We start from the raw sequence: 23,998 nt of genomic DNA, 5'->3' as shown, positions 1-23,998 counted from the left end.
GCTTAAACAACTTGCTTAACATTTGATAAATTACACGTGTTGTTTAACAGGTGACCTAACGACCCGGTTCCTCCTTTTAAACAATGTTTAAAGCAACGTTTTACCAGCATGTAGCTTGTCTGATTAACATGAGCCCTGGCTGGTTAACAAAGTTCTTTGTATCTGATCCAGAATGTTCACTTACTTGTGTACGTTTCAACAACACCTGTTGTCTTTATCAACACTTGATAGATAGTGACTGCTATTGGCAATGCTATGAGCCCTGGCTGCGTTGTAATCATTTTGAACGTCACTATTCAAAATCTCGAGCCTTGACAATATCTTAAGACAGTTAATTTAGCGTCAGAGTAGTGAGTTTAAATGCATTGAGCCCTTGGCTTGTTAACCCTATAGGCATATAGCTCTATGCGCACGTAGCACTCGATAGAGATGTAAAAACAAATAAGAATAAACTACAATATTAAAATGACAATGCATCTACATTTAAAGGATAGCCTTCTTTTCAGAAGGGTGGTTTTTTAAAGACTCAATATTTTATCTTTCAATTTTTTTCTTCTTTGACTGCGTCTTTGTTTGTAAAGTTAACCCTTACAAACTTTTAACACGCTTTGCTTTCTGTTAAAGGGTTCTGGAGTGGATATTTTTCCTGCATATTATACGACATTAGATTCAGGCTGAATATACGTTTAGTCGTCTTTATTCCCTAATTAATATACACAGTATATAAATTCAACTATTTGATTTGAGTTCAAATTGGAATTTAAATTTATATTGTTCATTATTTAGAATGAACTCAATAATAACAATAAATTATAATGTGATGAGTCCATTGGTCATGACTATGTTTCATTCCCGCAATGCGACATGCATTTCACACATCTACGGAGATCCAGCCAACCCTAAAATTGACTTCATAGTTGAATACATGAATACAAAAGCCACCTAAGTCCATGCGAAGTTATTTTGAGAAAAAACCCGTGTATCATTTTAATTCCTTCAGTTAGATTTACCTGGTCAATATGGTAAGTTTTACGTGCAAATGAGTGGATTAACCTGTATTAGGTATGACGATTAGCATTTCAGGGACTTCGTGGGGTTCATTTTAAATTTTGGACTTAAGTGGTTTTTGAATCATATACAAAGACAACAATGTTAGAATGAGATTACCACTAGTAAGATAATACAAAATAAAGCACACAGGTATGTATAATGTTGATAAGCATTCTGCCATGTAATATAAACCACACACTTTCCTTTATTAAACCCATTTTTTTGTTCAAAAGTCATTCTCTAGCAATGAATGTGTTACAAGTGGACTTTTATACATACTGGATTTCAATCAATGTGTTACAAGACTCAAATCATGGAATTGGGTGATTCTTTCATACATGCTATTTTTCACATGCCCAATAGACACAGAGAATGAATTTGAGTTGTTCTTTCATGCATATGACAGGCCTATGTATAGCAACAATTTCCCATGCTTAACTCAATTTGGCCAAAGTATGGACTTAGGTGGCTTTTGTATTCATATATTCAGTTGTATAACAAATTAAAACATAGCAACGACCAATTGATCATTTTTCTCCACGCACAGATGATTTTATCGCGTGTGATTGCTTTGACAATGTGATAAAAACAATTTCTTATTCCAGATGCGTGTCAATTTCTGAAATCCCAACAGATTTATGATGATACATGGCAAATTACCAATATTTCATTCGGTTTATTCAATTCTTGTTTAAAATTGAAGTTCCAAGTATTATCAAACTGGAGATAAAATGTTGGTGGCCATTGATAACATCAGTGTAGAAGAGACCCATAGCTATACATTGGTACCAAATGAAATAGGGGGAAGGGGCACGTTACTGATCCAGAATGACCATTTGGAGAATGCCTTAAAATATGCCTAAAATGAGCGCAAAGATTAGACCTACGATTATGCCATGTAACTTGGGTTAGTTGCTTTATTTTGGTTTAGTGATTTTAGTGATTTGGAACCTCCCTTCGTAGGATCCAGCTTAAATAAAATGTTATATCAGAAACACACTTTTTACTTGAAAGGCGAATTATTTTCTATATTTTGATTGGGGAGGCATAATGTTGAATATTGTTTTAGACAGTCTGCTTGCATGGTAAAACGCGTGGGAAGATACAACGCTTTTACTTCCGTGAATATGGGGTACCTTGGAATTGGATTTAAAATGTGGTTACTTCAAGAACAACTTGCAGGAATTTTGCTGTGTAACAGGAAATCTGGCCTTATTAGCCTTTCTTTACTGTCCGGCAGAATATCATTTAGAATGAATTGTGAGCAAGCCACGGCTCGCTTGTGGACAATACAAACTAAAAAGGAAAATACGCTTAACACAGTACGCTTACAGAGAAAGGCAGCAACGATTAGGATGGGCAGCTGATACATTATACATTTATTAATGGCATAATCTAAGCCCCTGGTTGAGGATGCCAATCCCATCTTCATCAATCATCTTCCGGACTACTATGTCACAATTACTGGCAAATAACTGGTAAAACTAAACAAGTCGGGTTTTTGTCGTTGAAATTGTCAGAGTATGGTGTTTTTACAGGCTGTGTGAAAATGATTGTTACCAATGCAATGCAGGCTCTAGTGATTATGGACAAGGCGGTCAGATCAGACTGTAACATTAATGTGTAGATTAGTGTTTTATAAGGTACTACAATCACACATTCTAGTCATGTCAAGGGAACCCAATGCTACATTTGGTCGGTAACAGTTATTTTGATACCGCCTTATTCTGAGATGATTGTGAATATATGACCATTATGGTTGACGGAATTAAAATGATGATAGAAAATCAAATAATTATGGAGATGGTTACCATTAATTCAATGTGTGTGAAAACGTACATTAAAGCAAAAAAGTCATTTTTTGTTTCAGAACCAAGTTTAACTTTGAAAATATGAATCCTAATTATGTGCAGTAACAGGGCAAAATGAAAAAAAAACCCGGATAATTTTGTTATAATCATAACTCACTGCAGTGAGAGGGCAAATGGAAAAAACAGAAAACTTTGTTTATAAGCAGATTGCGGATACTTCACACCGCCATATTTGCCACGTGGGACGACTGACCAGTCTATTCGGCGTTAATCAAGCATCTGTGTGCATAGTATAAATATTATTTAAGCAGTCGACATTATCAAGATGGCATTACATAATAATACATTGACATTTGACAACTGTATCTGCTTCATCCTCTGAACAGGTTTTATTAGCATCTAATAATGAATGTAGTTATTATAATATTAATTTCATCTTTTTGTAATAAATTCAAGATATCATTAGGTCTCCGTTGCATTAACGATCAGAATATTTGGTGTATGTTACATAAGGCCCTTTCCAATTAATTCTTAGTTTCCTGTTTCCCGCCCGCGTCCAAAGTAGAGAATTGCAAAATATTTAATTATTTTATTTTTATTTTGGATTTTCTCTTTTAAAAACATACTGCAGTTACTGTCCGTTTTCCTATACACTATTGTGTTCCTATACACTATACACAGTGCTCTCACCATTGACGCGTGACCCCTACAAATGATGTATGTTGGGAGAATGGACACTTGCCTAGTTAACATCACTGTGTGAAAAATAACCAGCCAATATTTTATTTATTCTCCAAAACTTCTAGCAAATATATTTCTCTAACATGACCTAAAATTACAGCTAGGTTAGATGTTCAGAAATGGTCGTACTTTTGTAAAATATGAGTGAGGGCAAGGCATAGCTAGCCAACTCCCGTGTTATTTGAATGGAGATTTGACCGAAAATATTGGTATCGGACCGCTCACTTCTGAAGGATGCCACAAAAAACCGGTAAAAGCTACATTTAAATTATTCTAAATAGGTTCTAGAAAATAAAGTTTTGTAACATGTCCTAAATTTTTAGCTAATTTAGGTGTTTGGAGAGGGTCGTACTTTTGTGTTTTAGGAAGGACATGTAAACGACAGATAACACCAAAAATATGAAGAAATTATTTCTAAACCGTGTTAAGTCAAAAATCATTATGTTGCTCATTTTCAAGAATGCTGGTTTACAAAAAGCACGACATTGTCTGATTTCGTGAACAAAGCCACACATAACATTGTTTCCTTTCGTTTCCTTTATAATCGGTTACCCAACTGAAGCTATGAATACCACTTTATTGCGATATCGAATATGAAAACAGTCACTTGTGCACAACCAGAGAAGATCCGATTTAATCAGTTGAGCTGTTTCAATGAGTGTTATCTTGGTTTAATAGCTTTTAATGGGGATAAGTCCTGCAAAGGTCGAGATGAATTCTACTGTAGACATGACTGCATCATGAAACATTTTCTTTCTGACTTTACTCATATCAACTATAATGATGAATAAACAAAGAACAATTAACTCTACCATTACTTATTATAAAATCAAACATAGTTCTAAAATAATAAAATGCATAGTCCTAGTCAAAACGGGTTGATGTAGGTTGCGACCACTTGTTTTAAAATAAAGAAAATAATAGATAATTAATAATTAATAATTAAAAGTCGCCTCATCCCTTGTTTTCAACCATGAAACAGGAAACTAAGAATCAAATGTGAAGGGCCTAATGCTATTAATGACAAACGGGCGATAAAGGATTTGATAAGCCTCAGATACATGATACGTGTAATATTTTGATAGGTTGCTCTAATAAGGGACGCAATATTAGATATCAAGGGGGGGCTAGGTAGTTTTTCGACAAAAACAATTTGTCGCGCCATCTGACCAAAAATATTGCTCCACCTCAGACCCCCTCCCCCTCAGGAAAAAAAATGGTGTCAAGAGTGAATTTTTTTGGTCAAAGTTAAAATATTAACCTCATATTTGACTATTTTAGCTTTAAAGTAGCACATTTTCTCGCCCATTTTTGTGGAGTGGATATTTTCCTGCATATTATACGGCATTAGATTCAGGCTGGATATACGTTTTGTCTTTGTTATTCCCTAATTAATATACACAGGATATAAATTCAACTATTTAATTTGAGTTCAAATTGGAATTTAAATTTATATTGTTCATCATTTAGAATGAACTCTATAATATAACAATAAATTATAATGTGATGAGTCCATTGGTCATGACTATGTTTCATTCCCGCAATGCGACATGCATTTCACACATCTACGGAGATCCAACCAACCTTAAAATTGACTTCACAGTTGTATAACAAATTAAAACATAGCAACGACCAATTGATCATTTTCTGCACGCACAGATGATTTTATCGCGTGTGATTGCTTTGACAATGTGATAAAAACAATTTCTTATTCCAGACGCGTGTCAATTTCTGAAATCCCAACAGATTTATGATGATACATGGCAAATTAACAATATTTCATTCGGTTTATTCAACTCTTGTTTAAGATTGAAGTTCCAAGTATTATTAAACTATAGATAAAATGTTGGTGGCCATTGATAACATCAGTGTAGAAGAGGCCATAGCCAGTGGCGTAGCGTGTGTCATCATATGGAGGGGGACCGACCATGATTGAGGGGCATCGGGTCTTATTGGGGGCACAAGCCGTTTTTGTGGCAATTTTCCTATGGGATTTTCTAAATTTTGCAATCGATTAGGGGCACATGCCCCACCCCGTGCCCCTATGACGCTACGCCACTGCCCATAGGTATACATTGGTACCAAATGAAACAAGGGCGAAGGGGACATGTCCACCTTAAACTTTGCAAGGGGGACGTCCCAATAAAAATAATAATAGAAGAAAAATAAAGCAAAAATTGCCCTGTGCATCTCCATTTTTAGCATAAAAATCCCCCCATGCTTTGGGCCTAAATAGGGTAAAACTTGTGCGCACTGGCTCATCAAATAGCAAAACACACCGTCATTTTAGGCTAAATCCTTTGCACTAAAAAACTAACAGTAAACCGGCAAAATAGGCTCGTCTCATGACCCCATCCCAAAAGTTTAATGCTTCCGCCGCTACTGTTCCAGAGTGACCATTTGGAGAATGCCTTAAAATATGCCTATTCTACAATGAGAAAGATTAGACCTACGATCATGCTATGTGATTAGTTAATTTATTTTGACTTAGTGATTTGGATCGAACACTGGAACCTCCCTGGGTAGGATCCAGCTTAAATAAAATGTTATATCAGATACACACTTTTTGCTTGAAAGGCGTTTTATATTTTGATTGGGGAGGCATAAAATGTTGAATGTTGTTTTAGACAGCCTGCTGGCAAGGTAAAACGTGTGAGAAGATACAACGCTATGGGGTACCTTGGAATCAGAATAAAGAATGTGGTTACTTCAAGAACAGACTTGCAGGAATTTTGCTCTGTAACAGGAAATCTGGCCTTATTAGCCTTTCTTTACTGTCCGGCACAATATCATTAAAAATGAATTGTGAGCAAGCCACGGCTCGCTTGTGGACAATACAAACTAAAAAAGAACATACGCTTACCACAGTACGCTTTAAAGGGCAGCAGTGACTGGGATGTGCAGCTTATACATTATTCGTTTACTAATGGCATAATCTAAGCCCCTGCTTGAGGATGCCAATCCCATCTTCATCAATCATCATCCAGACTACTATATGTCATAATTACTGGCAAATAACTGGTAAAACTAAACAAGTCGGGGCCTTTTTTGTTACCAATGCAATGGAGGCTCTAGTGATTATGAGCAAGGCGATCATACCATACTGTACCATTAATGTGTAGATTAATGTTTTAAAATGTACTAAACTTTTGATACCACCTTATTCTGAGATGATTGTGAATATATGACCATTATGGTTGACGGAATTAAAATGATGATGGAAAATCAAATAATTATGGAGATTGTTAACATAATACAATGTGTGTAAAAAGGTACATTAAAGCAAAGAAGTCATTGTTTAACTTCGGTTTTTGAAAATATGAGTCCTAATTATGTGCAGTAACACTGAAAATGGGAAAAACGGATAATTTTGTTTATAATCATAATTCACTGCAGTGACAGGGCAAATGGAAAGAACAGAAAACTTTTGTTTATAAGCAAATTGTGGATATTTCACACCACTATATTTGCCATGTGTGTCCACAATCCAGGAAAAAAAGGTTGGCACACTTTGCCTGTCGTTTGGTATATCTCTGCCCCTCTCCCCCCAATTCAATGTTGGACCAAGCCATGTTGTCAACAGGTCCGTGATACCCTCCAACATTGAAAGATGGGGAGTGGGGGAAGAGTGAGATATAGGGCGGAGTCTGTACTTCACATACACCATGCATAAAAAGAAACTCGTCAGTTACATTCATCCTTGCTGTTCAACAACCAGACTTTGCTTTCTCATTTGACACCATGTTCATGAAAATCGAGCAAGAATTGACCAAGATATACGCCTCCAAACCCGCAAACAGTGTTGCCAAAACTTTTCAGCGTCAAGGCGCGGCACATTGACTCGCCAGGCCGCGGTAAAGGAGTCTCAAGTAGCCCAATTTTTTAAGCTTCCAAAAAAGCGCCCAATACCGGATATTTGGGCGGATTTATCCGAATTTAGAACGCAAAACACCCAATTGGGCGGAAAAGCACTTGACTTTGAAACTTCCGGTACTTACTGGGAAGTTACTGACCGATCAATAAATGGTCACAAAACCCATTGTAATTTCAATTTGGAGCTTCAAAGACTCAAAACCTTTATAAATCGGCTAAATTGAAAGGAAAATACATCAAATTAGTGCCGCGGCCTGAGACTGGCAAAAGTAGCCCAATTTTAGACAAGTAGCGGCATGCTTTTTTTGAGTAGCGGCAAGTGATCGCCAAGTAGCCCAATTGTGCGCCTAAGGCGCGGCGTTCGCATCACTGCCCGCAAACCACAAAATCAAAAGTTGCAATTTTAACGATTCAACTGTTACATTGTGTGCTTTATTGATTGGCCCATGGTAGTCCATACAGGACCAACGCAATATTTAGTACTATAATCAACGCCGTCAGGCGTTGGTCCTTATCGATCCGACATATTCTCCCTTGGAAAGTCAAGGGAAATGTCAAACTGACTAACCACGCCTACTGACAGCCACTGACGATATTTAGCCAATCAGATTAGACTTGCCTTCCACCTGCCAACTACTAGCTTCCAGCTTTGGATCTAACACCACTATTGCGTAACAATATCGATAATCATGTCCATTCATTCATTCATTCAATTTATCTATGTCCTCTTCAATCGCGATCAATGTTCATCATCCACGTGAATGAGCATCTGATTTTACTTCTTCACAGGGTTACTAAACCCGCGAGGTGGTAGGCAATTGAGCAACTATTGAAGATTTTCCCCGGGACTTTTGATAATAGAGGTTATCCACTTCACTCATGTGTGACTTCTAACAAAAGGCACTGGTTCCCGTAGTATTCCTCATTCAAACTAATTCAATGCACGACCTCGGAGTTACCTGCATGACTTTGACGGGCTATTTTGAAACAGTCATGGTTGCACATGCAGGTACTAAACAAGGTACAGCAGTCGTTGATAGGACATGCAGCTTATAGAACATGGATAACCTCTATTCCTGTCCCATATAAATCAACGGTTAAGAAGATACTTGGCGATTATTTGACACGTGATTCGGGCTGAAATGTTCTTTTTCAAGTTCTTCACTTTGTAGGTTGCGCACATTATACAGGGTTTTTGGGGGGTGGCCATCGTTTCATTTTATCATTAGGCCTCAGTTATTATTATTTGTATTACAATAATATAAAATGGATGACGCCGCTATTTTGCATGCTTCGAATAAACTAGGAATTCAAGAAGTTACCCGCCAACAGACGAAGGGAGTTACAAGTTTTTTACATGGACATGGTTTTCCGACAGGATATGGGAAGAGCTTTAATTATTTTCCAGTCAGCGCTAATTTGTGTTAATTTTCTTTAAAATGTCGACATCGTCATAAAATGTAGTCATTTACTTGATTTATAGTTTTGAATCTATAAAAAAAGTGGTTCTAAAAGTTTAACATATGTGATGCGATCAAGCAAAATCAGTCGGATCTCGGAAATATTGATTTTGAGATATAGCCAAATAAAGGAAATATTTCCTTTTGTTTCTTCTTGTTTTGGAAATTCTTTAATTGTTCATATCTTTGGAACTGGTTGTTCAATTTCAATGGGGTTTTCTGCAAAATCCAGCTTTGTAAATGTTTTTTACTATCCTGTAAGAAACAGAAAATTTATTATTGCCGAGTTCCGACTGATTTTGCTTGATCGCATCACATATGTAGGGGGGGTCAAAAAGTTTTGACATACCGAAATCAAAATTTTCCAGCCCCCAAGTATTTATGAACGTTCCCTTAGCTCTTTAAGTACTGTATCTCTATCAAATATGGCAAATTAGGCCTATAAACATTTAGATTTTGCAGTGTTCCTCTTTTGGACCTCGCCTCATATAAACAGACGGCTGCCAAAAATTGAAAAACGATGAAAGCAGTGCACTTTTTAAAATTTTGTCTTGTCTTGTCTTGTTTGTAACTTTGAAATAAAACAAAGACCAGGAAAGTATTACTATCAACGGAGCGGAGAGCCGTTGCCTCAGCTCCGTCCGTGAATGACGTAGTTAAAAGTGATGAATCCCATGCCCCTCGGTTAAAACGAGAAGACCATGTTGTTTTTTAAAGATTTGATATTAAAAAAGTTTAAATCAAAACCCTAAATTCAAATAGTAATCACAGGCCCTTTCATGCCTTCGGGATTAAAGAAATATACTGTGATTTGAAATATCAACACATTCAACAGTAGGCCTCCTTGCGAGTTGTATCGCCTTTTATTTTATTTTACTCACTCTGTTATTTCCAGTTAGGTGTTAAAGGCTTAATGTACGATTTCTTCAAATTTTAAATTTGTCATTATATATTCAAAATGCTGAAATAATAGGAGCCTACCAGTAATAGGCCCTAACTATCGGGAATGGCTTCTGTCCATTTTGAACTGAAATAACGAGGTAAACACTGCTTGTTGTTTTGGCCGTTTAACACGCAGTTCTATAGGGGGACATAAAGTCATAATTCTTGAATTATGACTTTATGTCGAACTTTACTCTGTTTACCTACAAACACAACAAATTTGGCTGATTCCATTTAGATGCAAGTTGTGACATGTGTATACATTACAAATATGCCATAAAATCAGGTTTGAAAAAAATTAACCAAATTCATATTATAAGATCGTACATTATGACTTTAATAAATCAAAGTTCAGTTCCAAATAAACGGTGTGTAGAATTGATGTTCTTTTAGCTTTTTTAATGGTATCACGGTTAGGCCTATCGACAAATGTGACAATATTAAATAAAAAAAGAAAACAAACCTAGAATCATACAAATGACTTTTTGTTAACACTGATTAGGCCTACATTATCTCTGCACTCATATATTAACAAAAAACTTTCATTTAATTCATACCAGCCCGATTTACACTGGTCATGGAAATAGTAGATATCTACTATTTCCATGCACTGGTAAGCGACCTCAAAAGTGTGTATTGCCACAGAGAACCTATTCTTGAGAGGGCACTCTATTCACGTGGTTTCTTTTCCAACGCTAAAAGATCACGAATTTTGGTGGTTTGCAAATGAAAAGTGTCCGCACTATCGATCGATTACGTAACTGTTATGAATAATTTATTAGGTTTTTCAATACAATCGCCTCGACCCATTAATACATATTATCTGTATTATCAAAGTACTTGGAATAGCAATCTGGTGAGTTCACTGAACTACGCCCTAATACTGATGGAGTTTTAATGGCGTTAATCCTCTCCATACACAGATGAACAAATACAATAGGAGAAGGTCAACACATATGACCTCCTACATGACATGTTATATGAGATGTACAACAACCTGAATATCATAAAGATCAGTGTTCGTTTGTGCATATGAACTGCATATTTACAATACTAAATATTACTCGTTATATATTATGACAAATATTGGTATTATGACAACACGGTATATACATTGTATATAAAACGACTAATAGATCCTACTATCATGGCGTCAGGTCAATGTTCATCATATCCCGTATGTTTCTTAAAATTCATTCATATTTGAGACAAATTGCTGTGCCCATTTTATAGGTGCACAGGTAGATCCGTGGTTTTTTTTAATTTTCATTTTCTTTTAATGAAAGAATAAGGTTTCCACTGCACGGGGGCCACAAGGGTGATACTAATTTTAATGCTATATTTTCAAAACGAATACGTGTTCCCGGTTGGCTCTATAGCGATTTCACAGAAAAGGTATTTCTAGTGCAATGCAGCGTCGGACTCTAGCTGAGAGCGTAGCCTGAGTCCAAACGGACTCCAAGAAGGGCTCTCCATACACAAATGAACAAACACAAAGGAGGGTAGTCTCCTCCGTGACCAGCTTGATTTCGATGGAGCGAAACCAAATTGGCTGCAGAGGAGACGGGTCATTTTGCTATGCAAATGAGCTGAGTAGCATAGCCCTGGTATTGCTTTGATTGCATTATCAAAATCAATCGATTGGGATTTGAGATGACTTGAGAGTCCCAGTTATGTAATAGATGCAGTTGAATGATGGCCCGAATGATGGGCGGGGCTATTTTCCATATTTGGATTCATGACGTAACTTATCGACTGGTTTGGTTTTGGTCACTGTTTATTATAATGAGGGTGCACTGCTGGGGGTAGCGAACGGATGTGTAAGGACCAACGCCTGACGGCGTTGATTATGGTGCTAAATATTGCGTTGGTCCTGTATGGACTAGCCCATGGTGGTTGTGTGCAATACAACGAAATCGTTGAAATTGCAACTTCTGATTTTGGGGTTTGACGCTTTGGAGGCGCATATCTTGGTCAATTCTTGTTCGATTTTCACGAAAAGGGTGTCAAATGAGATAGCAAAGGTCAATTAACAAAATATATATTTCAGAATAATCCAAAATTATCAGGTTGTTGAACAGCAAGGATGACTATAACTGACGAGTTTCTTTTTTGTGCCTGGTGTATATTACATGCATGTTTCCCTCGCCTCCTTAAAATTGGGCACGCATTTCTATTGTTTAGTGCAAGTGTGCCAACTATTTTTTTCCTGGATTGCAGTCTATTCGGTGTTAATAAAGCATCTGTGTGCAAAGTATTGATATTATTTAAGCAGTCGACATTACCAAGATGGCATTACATAATAACACATTGACATTTGACAACTGTATCTCCTACATGCTCTCAGAGAAGATGATCTTCTCTGGTGCTCTGAACAGGTTTTATTAGCATCTAATAATGAATGCAATTATTATGTATCAATTTCATCTTTTTGTAATAAATTCAAAATATCATTAGGTCTCCGTTGCATTAGCGATCAGAAGAGATGGTGTATGTTGCATAATGCTTTTAATGACAAACGGACGATAAAGAATTTGATAAGCCTCTGATATTAAGCCTCTGATACGTGTAATATTTTGTGAAGTTGCTCTAATAACGGATGCACCATTAGATATTAAGGGGGACTGGGTAGCTTTCGACAAAAAGAATTTGTGTCGCCATCTGACCAAAAACAATTGCTCCACCTCAGACCTTCTCCCCCTAAAAATTGATCATCCTCAAGACAAAAAAAATGGTCCCCCTCGAAGAAAAAAAAATTTGGTATCAAGGGTGATTTTTTTGTTACAGTTAAAAAATGAACCTCATATTTGACTATTTTTAGCTTTAAAATTGCACATTTTCTCGCCCATTTTTCTGGAGAGGATATTTTCCCTGCATATTATACGGCATTAGATTCAGACTGAATATACGTTTAGTCTTTTTTTATTCCCTAATTAACATACACAGTATATAAATTCAATTATTTGATTTGAGTTCAAAATTGGAATTTAAATTTGTATTGCTCATCATTTAGAATGACCTTAGTCGTGCGATGAGCAAAAGTTGGGTCCCCTGCTGGGCCATCTCCATTACACACGTAAGTGTTCTAAATGACCTGCTTAAACAACTTGTTTAATTTTTTATAAATTACCCAAGTTGTTTAAGCAGGTCACCTAAACGACCCGATTTTTTAAACAAGTTTTAAAGCAACGTTTTACCAGAATGTAACTTGTCTGATTAACATGTGCCCAAATCATTTTGAACGTCACTATTCAAAATCTTGAGCCTTGACAATATCTAAAGACAGTTAATTCCGGGAGTTAATTCAGCGTCAGAGTAGTGAGTTTAATGCATTGAGCCCTTGGCTTGTTAGCCTTATAGCTCTATGCGCACGTAGCACTCGACAGCGATCTCGAATGCTTCTACTTTTATAGGATAGCCAAAGTGGGTTTCTTTGCCCGTATCTTTTCAGAAGGGTGGATTTTTTTTAAAGACTCAATATTTTGTATTTCAATTTTTTTCTTTGACTACGTCATTGTATGTAAAGTCAACCCTTACAAACTTTTAACACGCTTTGCTTTCTGTTAAAGGGTTCTGGAGTGGATAGTTTCCCTGCATATTATACGGCATTAGATTCAGGCTGATTATACGTTTAGTATTTTTTATTACCTAATTAACATACACAGGATATAAATTCAACTACCGTATTTGATTTCAGTTCAAATTGGATTTTAAATTTGTATTGTTCATCATTTAGAATGACCTTAGTTATAACAATAAATCATAATGTGATGAGTCCATTTGTCATGACTATGTTTCATTCCCGCAATGCGACATGCATTTCACACATCTACGAAGATTCAGCCAACCCTAAAATTGACTTCACAGTTGTATAACAAATTAAAACATAGCAACGACCAATTGATCATTTTCTCCACGCACAGATGATTTTATCGCGTGTGATTGCTTTGACAATGTGATAAAAACAATTTCTTATTCCAGACGCGTGTCAATTTCTGAAATCCCAACAGATTTATGATACATTATGGCAAATTACCATTGTTAAGATTGAAGTTCCAAGGATTATCAAACTAGGGATAAAATGTTGGTGGCCCCCTGCCCCTATGACGCTACGCCACTGCCCATAGCTATACATTGGTACCAAATGAAAAAGGGACGAAGGGGACACGTCCCCCTTAAACTTTGCCAGGGGGACGTCCCCATACAAATCATAATAGAATAAAAAATAAAGCAATAATTACCCTGTGCATCTTCCTTTTTAGAACGAATAACTCCGTGTTTTGGGCCTAAATAGGGCGCACTGGCTCATCAAATAGCAAAACACACCGTCATTTTGGGCTAAAATAGTCAAAACTTTGCACTAAAAAGTCCCAGTAAACCGGAACAAAATATGCTCGTCTCCCGACCCCCCTAAATTGTAATGCTTCCGCCACTACTGATCCAGAGTGACCATTTGGATAATGCCTTAAATATGCCTTTACTAAAATGCTCGCAAAGATCGGACCTACGATTATGCCATGTGATTTGGGTTAGTTGATTAGTTTGGTTTAGCGATTTCGATCGAACACTGGAACCTCCCTTCGTAGGATCTAGCTTAAATAAAATGTTATATCAGAAACACACTTTTTACTTGAAAGGCGAATTATTTTCTATACTTCGATTGGGGAGGTATAAAATGTTGAATGTTGTTTTAGACAGTCTGCTCGCATGGTAAAACGCGTGGGAAGATACAACGCTTTTACTGTGACTATAGGGTTCCATGGAATCAGAATAAAGAATGTGGTTACTTCAAGAACAGACTTGCAGGAATTTTGCCGTGTAACAGGAAATCTGGCCTTATTAGCCTTTCTTTACTGTCCGGCACAATATCATTAAAAATGAATTGTGAGCAAGCCACGGCTCGCTTGTGGACAATACAAACTAAAAAAGAACATATGCTTACCACAGTACGCTTACAAAAAAAGGCAGCAGTGACTAGGATGGGCAGCTTATACATTATTCGTTTACTAATGGCATAATCTAAGCCCCTGGTTGAGGATGCCAATCCAATCTTCATCAATCATACCAGACTAGTATGTCACAATTACTGGCAAATAACTGGTAAAACTAAACAAGTCGGGGCCTTTTTTGTTGAAAGTGTCAGATAACAGTATGGTATATCAAAATGGTTGTTACCAATGCAATGCAGGTTCTAGTGATTATGGGCAAGGCGATCATACCATACTGTACCATTAATGTGTAGATTAGTGTTTTAAAATGTACTAAAATTTTGATACCGCCTTATCCTGAGATGATTGTGAATATATGACCATTATGGTTGTGGGTATTACAATGATGATAGAAAATCAAATAATTATGGAGATGGTTACCGTAAGAAAATGTGTGTAAAAATGTATATTAAAGGAAAAAAGTCATTTTTCAAAAATATGAATCCTAATTATGTGCAGTTACAGGGCAAAAAAAAAAAAAAACAGAAAACTTTGTTTATAAGCAAATTGCGGATATTTCACACCACCATACGCTCGTATTTGCCATGTGGGATGACTGACCTGTCTGTTCGGTGTTAATCAAGCATCTGTGTGCATAGTATAGATATTATTTAAGCAGTCGACATTATCAAGAGAGCATTACATAATAATACATTGGCATTTGACAACTGTATCTGCTTCATCCTCTGAACAGGTTTTATTAGCATCTAATAATGAATGCAATTATTATGTATCAATTTCATCTTTCATAATAAATTCAAGATATCATTAGGTCTCCGTTGCATTAGCGATCAGAAGAGATGGTGTATGTTACATAATGCTTTTAATGACAAACGGGCGATAAAGAATTTGATAAGCGGCTGATACATGATACATGTAATATTTTGTGAAGTTGCTCTAATAATTTGAAGTCATGTCATATTATGTTACGGCACATTGAATAGAACACATTGCTTTAATGTACATCAGAGTACTAATATCTGATTTTGTCAATTAATCCCCGTGCTAACATTTTACATTGCTGATGTAAAAATCCACTTTTCTCATATGTATTATAGCATTTTGAAAAAAACCAACTATGCACATGTCCACAAACCTTACGAGATAAAAGAATAACCTGAAAAGATCGTCCCATTTTGGATACGATGTCCATATAATGTTACTTTAATACCAAAGAAGAAAAAAATATGTAAAAAGAGCAAGATTATTGAATCAATAAATGACTTTTTGTGGTGTGTAATCGGTGTAAAATTCATTATTTTATTTCCAGAATGGTCAAGTTGTTATGTGTCTGGTTTCATGGGTTTTGTGTGAGCCGGTCACATATTTATTTTAAATTGATCAATTAATAGATAGGCAGCAACTAATTGATTGATACGTTTTTATTTCAGATGACGATGATTCAAGAACGGACGGTGGTACAAGATCTGATCGGTCATCTACACACAAGGTAAATAAATATATTGAGTGGACAAAATGAAAATGAAGAGCTATGAAACAAAATGGTGGTGACAAAACTTTTCTAAAAACAATTCTATATAATAATATCCTATCCCTAACCCTCACCATATCCGTAAACATAACCCTGACGCTAATACTAAATAAAATACTAAATAAATAAATAAATAAATAAATAAATAAATTTCGGTGTTTTATATAGCGCCTTTTCCGGATCTTAGAGGGATCAAAGCGCTGTAATTTTGCTGCCATGGTGAATCATCACAATCAGATCGCATCAACTAGGCTGGTTGCCGCCTAACTTGGCGCAAACCTATCCGCACTTAGATTGTAACATCCCCCAATTATCTATGCAGCTCCCCAAATTCCATTGGGTGAAGGAAGTTTTTGTTAGCCAAACAACTAATCACCGATTTTTTGAAAGCAGGAGGAAACCGGAGATCCCGGAGAGCGAGCATGGAATCGGGATAAACCAAGTGCGCATGAGTCCTTGGGCCGCGCCAGGGCTTGAACCCGGGACCACAGTGGTGCAAAGCGAGAGAACTACAGCTACGCTAACTCGCCCTCCAGAGCTCAGACTAACTCCGACCCTAACCCTAAACATAATTCTAACCTTAACCGTAACTTTATCTTTAACCCTAATCCTAAGCTATTAATGCCCTAAACTCAAACATTGACTGTTTTTGGACTCATGACCCTTCGGGCTAGACTAACACAATTGAATAATTTATGTAATTGCCCCAGCAAACACAAAGAGTTTTAAACCGTATTAAGTAAGTTATATTTTGTTTTGATTTAGGTAAAACGTTTTACTTACATTAAATGTCGGGTTATATAATGTCATTTGTAAAATTTCATGTAAACAAATCCAATTGATTATTTGGTAAAATGATGTTAAACATACCTAACAATTACGTTTCGTGCTACATCGTAGCACTTTCTCAAATCGACTGACCAATTCTCCCAGTCCTCCTTGTCTGCTTTCCGTCGGAGCTTGACGTTGGTGGCGCTGTTTTAGGTGGTTTTAGGAGTTGGTCATAGATATGCAGCAGAAAGTGATTTCCTTCATCCCAGTTGGGTGTGTTGGACCCCCTTTTCCGTATCAAAATCGCTTCTTTTATGTGTCTTCTATTTCTGTTTTGCTATCTGTCCTTTATGCTCGCGTCATCCCAATTGATCACATGATTGTCCTCCGCTACATGGTCAGTGATAGCGGATTTGTTGACCTCTCCGGTGACCCGCCGAGGCCTTCCTCTGAGCTCTGGTATAAGCTTTATTTGAGGCTTTTTCCGCTTCGTTTTTGTGGGTTTTATTAGCCGCGTACCTAGCACTCTAGAGGTGTCACCAATGTAGGTTTTTTTCACAGTTGCGACATGGGATTTCGTAAACGCATATATTTTGGGCAAATATTTGTGCAAAATATTTTTGCAACCGTAAAATAACATTCCGTTTAGAATGTTTTGTATCAAGTTTTCAAAAATGTTACTTTTTGGAATGATATTAAAACGTTTTTATACCCTTTATATAACCCAACATTTTCGGTAAAACATTTAGTGTTTACTGGGCAGTAGATTATCAAAAAATGTTTTTTGATGTTATGAAAACGTTTTATACCCTTAATATACCCTTTATATATCCAGACATTTAAACGTTTTCTGACTACCTTTTATAACCCTTTGTGAATGATGTCGAAAACGTTTTGTGTTTGCTGGGTGTTTAATAACGTATCTTTCATACACTTTTTTGAATTTTGAAAATTGACGGCTTTGTTCTTGGAATCTAAGGCTTTTGCGATGACAGTCTATGTTAAATCCTGCCCATGGATTCAGATTCACAATAGATTATGCCATAGTCGTTGATAAATAAAAACATGTTATTAATCATGATGAACGCATTTAGTTGAACTCAAAATTATGCTGATATTTATTACATCAAAATACTAGTATAAAATGGTTATGAAAATGTTTATATAATTATTCTATTGACAGTAAAAAGTAAAGTAGCCTATACGTAGGCTTATATTATTGAATGCAACATATCATAATGACATAATTATAATGACTCTTCAGTACTGAACAATTCTAATTTCAGAATCTACCAATTTATTAATCGCGAAATCCCGAGTTAAAACAGAGGGAGTACGGTGACTGAAAAGAATAGTTGTGAAAATCTATCAATTATGCACAAATAAATTAAATCAGAGTTTTAATTTTAAATACAATAGCCAGAGTATGCACTGAGCAAGTGGGCTACGGGGAAGTCTAGATTCAAAACGGCAGCACTCATAGTAAGGAAGTTGATGACATCAACATTTTCACATAGGTTCAATAATACATTTACCACAATGTTTTGTAAATAAAGTAAATAAACAAATGGTGTGGGTTTTTAAAGTTTTTATGGGAAGGTTCGGAAAAGGAGAATAGAAGAACATTAGTAAGTATAGCACGGTGATGGCTAATAATTGTGAAATATTTTTGGACACGTTGGTTTCGCCAGAAATCAGTATATGGCAAAATATTCCTTTATAACTCAGTTGTGCAGATTTTTAGTGTAAGTGTAGTTTTGAGAATGTATTTGGTTAGGTCTAGAATAAATGAGATGCCCATGTTTTACCGCAATGTAACTATGGTATGGATGTCAACAAAAGCACTCAAGTCGAAGACCTAGTACAAAGTACAAAGAATGGATTCAAAAGGTATTATGCATTTCAGACTTGTATGACCAAAATGGGGGACTTTCGTTCATTAGATGAAATTAAAAGTAGGTTTATACAGCCAGGCCGTGTTCGTGTACAATATTTAGCTCTAAAGCAAGCAGTTTCAATCAGTGGCGTGCGCACAGGGGGCTGCATGAGCACTTTTGCTGGTAAGTCGGGGAAAAGATATTCTCTTATTATTATCAATAAACTAATAAATGTAATAAATAATAAGTAATAAGTAAACTGTCCATATAGAAATACCGATACGGAAAATACCCCGATTTGATTAGTTTACTATATACATTCGAAATTAGGAATCAGGAAGCTTATGTAACAATTATCTATAATAAATTACTGAGTTTTTCGAATTTGTAAGGCTAAAAACTTTTACGTTTTACATTATTTCGGAAACAGATTTTTTGCGTTTCGTAGAGCAAAGTTGTCCGCACCCCAATAAAACGTCCAATTTTGTTTTTGTTTACGTTAAGGGTGTCAGATTATGTTAATTAGTTTCAAAGGCAGGGCAAAGGCAGTGGCAGCGCACCTGCATGCTAACGCCAACACAATACATACACTAATGTTGACATAGCCTGAATTAGGCCTTCTATCCTGTCATCGGTGTGAGGATATTATGTCTCAAATTACATGTCACAGTAGAAGCAACTATTACATGACACAGTAGAAACTCAATTAACATCTATTGTTTATTCAACTAATTGATCAACATTAGCATGTATTCTGTGTTTTTATGGAGAACCTATAGTTAAAGTGAAACTTTTGAAGGACAAATTAATCAGGGTTGCCAAACCACACCATGAATAGGCCTACTCTGCTTTGTGGTAGTGCTATGTTTAATGTTATCAGCATATTAATGTATGATCAGGTATGATCATAACTTGCACAGTGGTGTAGCCAGGACTTTTTCAGAGAGAGAGAGAGAGAGAGGGGGGGCGAGGCAAATTTCATGGGGGGGAGGGGATTGTCACAAATGGGCTAAAGAGTACGACAAATTTATCCAAAATGGGCTAACAAATAAAAAGTACAACAAATGCATAGAAATCTAAAATATCAGATCAGCCAGCAGGCCACAGCGGGTCAAGAGGGATGTGAATAAAATTGTGTTCATCTGCTCAGTGATGTAGCCAGAACTTTTGCAGGAGGCGGGGGAAGCAAGGTACATTTCAAGGTGGGGGACAAACTTGGATGAAAATGATAAAAAATGATAAAAAGGTACAACAAATTTGTCCAAAATGGGCTAAAAAGTACTGTAGAAACAAATGCATAAAAATCTTAAATATCAGAGCGACCAGCATCCCACAGGGGCAAGACATGATCTAATTGCAATTTCAAGCCATTGATTTATATGGAAAAGATACTAAATATTATACTTCTAAGTTCTAAATGATCATCTCCTCTCATACCATTAATCACATTAAATAAAACATTTACATGTACACAAAATGTACAAAATTTACCAACCGCGAAAGACCCTGACCGCGAAAGACGGGTGACCGCTAGTTAACACAAAATGATATGATGCAACGAAATTGTCAATAATAATGTGATGAAAACAAATTAAACAAAATAAAATAAAACAAAAGATAAAAAAGCAGCACCTAAAGTATCAAACACTGGGTATTAAGTGTATTAGGAATAAACGGTTCAATGCGCATTCTTTTTGACTCGTGGAGTGGATTTAAATTAGGTGTGACTTTCAAATTGATATAATGACGGGAACAAAGGGGCAAATTTTCCAAAATTCAAAAAATGTGGTAGTTGGTTTCTTTATCAAGTCATAAAATATTCTATTCTGTTCTATTTCGATGTGCCAATAATATGCTGACAAATTTCTGACGGCACAGTTATTTCAGATACACCCTGTATGACTAGTGTAATTTACAAGTTTCTAACCACATTGCTGTTATTGCTTCTTTACCCTTTGATTAAAATGAATTGACGCAATAACCATGACGCGTCATACAGCGATATTTTGTGATCGAAATCAAAACAAGGTTTCCTTTCCTTAAAGGCAACATAGACCGTGCGCTGTTCAACCTCTTAACATTCATGTAGGTAATAACAAAAGTTAACCAATCCTTATCAGCAACATGATTTTAGAAGCTATACTTGACATTCAAATTCGGGAATATTCTTTAAAGAAATTGATCACTGGTTATATAATCTATCCAGTATCATGATTGAGCAGGTTGACAATCCGATAGTTGAGCCGTAGATAGACAAATATCAAGTGATTACTACCAGTAATATAGCAAACTCTCGATGGACTGCTATTGCTGAATTCCCAATCTTAAATAACGTCCAACCATTTAACATGTTGCTATTCAAATTACTGTAGATGTGGTGAAACTTTGTAATGACGCTTTTGAATGAATTCTCAATTACGTGTGATTAAATTATGACAATAATTAAATTATGCAACAATTGTGGTATAAAATTGTATACCACAATTTAGGTGTAAAATAACTTCCACAACCATATCACATCCTTATCACAATCAGAGAAGGCATTTTTAGCCACGTATCACGTAGGTTTCATCATTGAGGTATATGACCTTTAATTATTTCGGAGAAGAGCAGGCAACTACATGATTATATTTCTACATGTTCATACTCGGAAAATTTTAGAAAATTAGCACGGGTCATTTTTTTTAAAATCACATTTTTGTTACTAAAATGGGGTTATAGCGTTATGGCCCTAAGATAAAAACGTCCCTTTCATTTTCCCTCAAATTTTGCATATAATGTAGATTTAACATCTGGAATGTAATGCAAGTGGTGTGGTTGCTGCTCTTCTAAATTCATTTATAAAATGTCCGCCCCAGTTGAAATGTTTGATTTCCAGTTCAATTGAATATGCTTGTCAGAATATCTGTAAAACCTTGTCAACCATTGTAACCCTTTTGTGCCTCCTATATTAATATTTGAATAAAACATTTCAACTAATATTCCTTCATGTCAACAGCCATCTTTCTTGGTGTGATTTACTAGTCAGGAAATCGTAAAGGGTCCACTCCAAACAATTGCCTAGAGTTATTTTCGCGGATGAGAACTTCCACATTACTATGCAAGAAATTGTGCGGATGGGTTGAACAAAAACAACTCCCGGGATTAATACTTTTGTGATGAAAATATTCATCCATTAGCGAATTTCCTGGCAGAAATATCAAAAGAAATGATATGATATCAACGCTGGTCGCACACGCACATTTCAATCCATCTGACCTATGTAGGCCTACTTCCAAGACAATAGTACCTGAACGGGTATGGCAATATCTGCGTATGCAATGTGTAAATCACGACCCATTGTACTTTGTTTATTGTTCACAGGTGCCCAGAAGCATTCCGACTGAAGAAAGACGATATATCGAAATCGCTATTGTTATTGATAATATGCTTGTAAGTAGATTGATAGATTTCTGATTAAAGCAGTATACAGACTCCGAGTATTAGACGTACAATATTGTATGTACAATATGTACGTTATTTAATCTATTGCCATTCTATTTCCAGTAAAAGTTCTAACGAATGTTTGATGACGTAAAATCGATAATATGTTACGTACTATATCTGGTAGAAATATATTATCGATTTTACGTCATCAAACATTCGTTAGAACTTAAACATTACTGGAAATAGAATGGCAATAGATTAAATAACGTACATATTGTACATACAATATTGTACGTCTAATAAAAAGTCTGTATACTGCTTTAAACTCGGATTACTTCGTAAATGAAATGTAAAGTAAAAGATAGTCAAGAAGGTTGTTTGGCTATGGATGCAAAAAAAAAGTCGATAAAGTTGAAGTGCTGAAAGCTTACAATGCCATGATACCTCTTATTATTATTAAGAGAATTAAGTGAGAATTTATATGTTGAGGCTCAACTCCAGGATATTTATCATCCATGTGATACTACCCATATTGGATGCTCCAGATACAGCATAAGAATCATTCAGGAGATGCAGATGTAAAGAGAATGCGTATCGATTTTAAATACAACCCGGGATACAACCCCTTGTATCTTGACATGTTTTGTAGTTGGTCACACGAGGACGCTATGTATTGAAAACGTAAGCAGCGTCGGGTGTATGATATTGATAACATTTTAATACCGAGTCTCTTACAACGTTGCAACATGTAACTTAACTAACAATTACTTACACTTTGTAACAGTTGCATAAACCTAATATAAACAAAAGCAAGATATTGTCAATATCAATGAATGCCTGCCTTAGCACATCTTATCGGTATGATGATTGATGGGTACTTCTGTGGCAATTTTATTTTGTGTAAAGGTTTAAATTTGTTCTGCAATATTCATACATTTGTTCAAATTAATGTATCGACCAATTCAGACATTCTAGCAATGAGTAGATGCGCTTCCAATGTTTGTTCCTGTGAATGTATAAATATCTTGTATTATTTTTTGTTTCTTTCTTGTTTTATAGTATTCACAGTTGGATGATTCTATTGATGTAAATGTAAAAACAGTAATGAATAATGTAAATATGGTAAGTAAAATTATGTTTGCCAACTTTTTAAATTAAGATAAAGATGATATTAAAGACACTATTCAGTGATATGCCAAATCAGAAATTAAGCCTTCACCTAAGCCATTTATAAAACAATGCTCATTTGTGGGATCACTGATAATACCTTTAAATATACAACACACTCACTGGCCAAAAATATTGCATCGCATCACTGCTAAAAAGGAGCATATTGTATGTTGATCATTCAACCAATATAACTTCTAATATCCTGTCGATTTCACATTACATATAAATACTAGATATCAAAGTTCTTTGCATTAAACAATTACGATTATGCTCATCAATGGGATGGACGGTATATACTGTGGTGACATCATACACTGTGGTGAAGAATGGGAATCCATTTAAAATTTATTCCGCAAAATGTCCGGGTGCCTATAAAATGGTTTAATTGGTTTTTGCA

At 35.8% G+C, this 23,998-nt stretch overlaps 1 protein-coding gene across 2 annotated transcripts in view; it reads left to right on the top strand.

Moving 5' to 3' along the window:
• LOC140151169 (zinc metalloproteinase-disintegrin-like batroxstatin-1) overlaps positions 1-23,998 on the top strand; it is a 100,683-nt gene that overhangs the window by 56,830 nt on the left and 19,855 nt on the right. For both annotated transcript variants that reach the window (XM_072173391.1, XM_072173390.1), the window contains exons 2-4: positions 16,257-16,315; positions 22,369-22,437; positions 23,491-23,553. In XM_072173391.1, the coding sequence (XP_072029492.1) occupies positions 16,257-16,315; positions 22,369-22,437; positions 23,491-23,553 (191 nt within the window). The remainder of the gene's footprint in view (positions 1-16,256; positions 16,316-22,368; positions 22,438-23,490; positions 23,554-23,998) is intronic.

The sequence above is a fragment of the Amphiura filiformis genome, chromosome 4 (genome assembly GCF_039555335.1).
Source record: "Amphiura filiformis chromosome 4, Afil_fr2py, whole genome shotgun sequence".
In the NCBI taxonomy this organism is placed as follows: Eukaryota; Metazoa; Echinodermata; class Ophiuroidea; order Amphilepidida; family Amphiuridae; genus Amphiura; species Amphiura filiformis.
The sequence above is the reverse complement of the archived record's forward strand: the minus strand, read 5'-3'. Positions and strand labels throughout refer to the sequence as shown.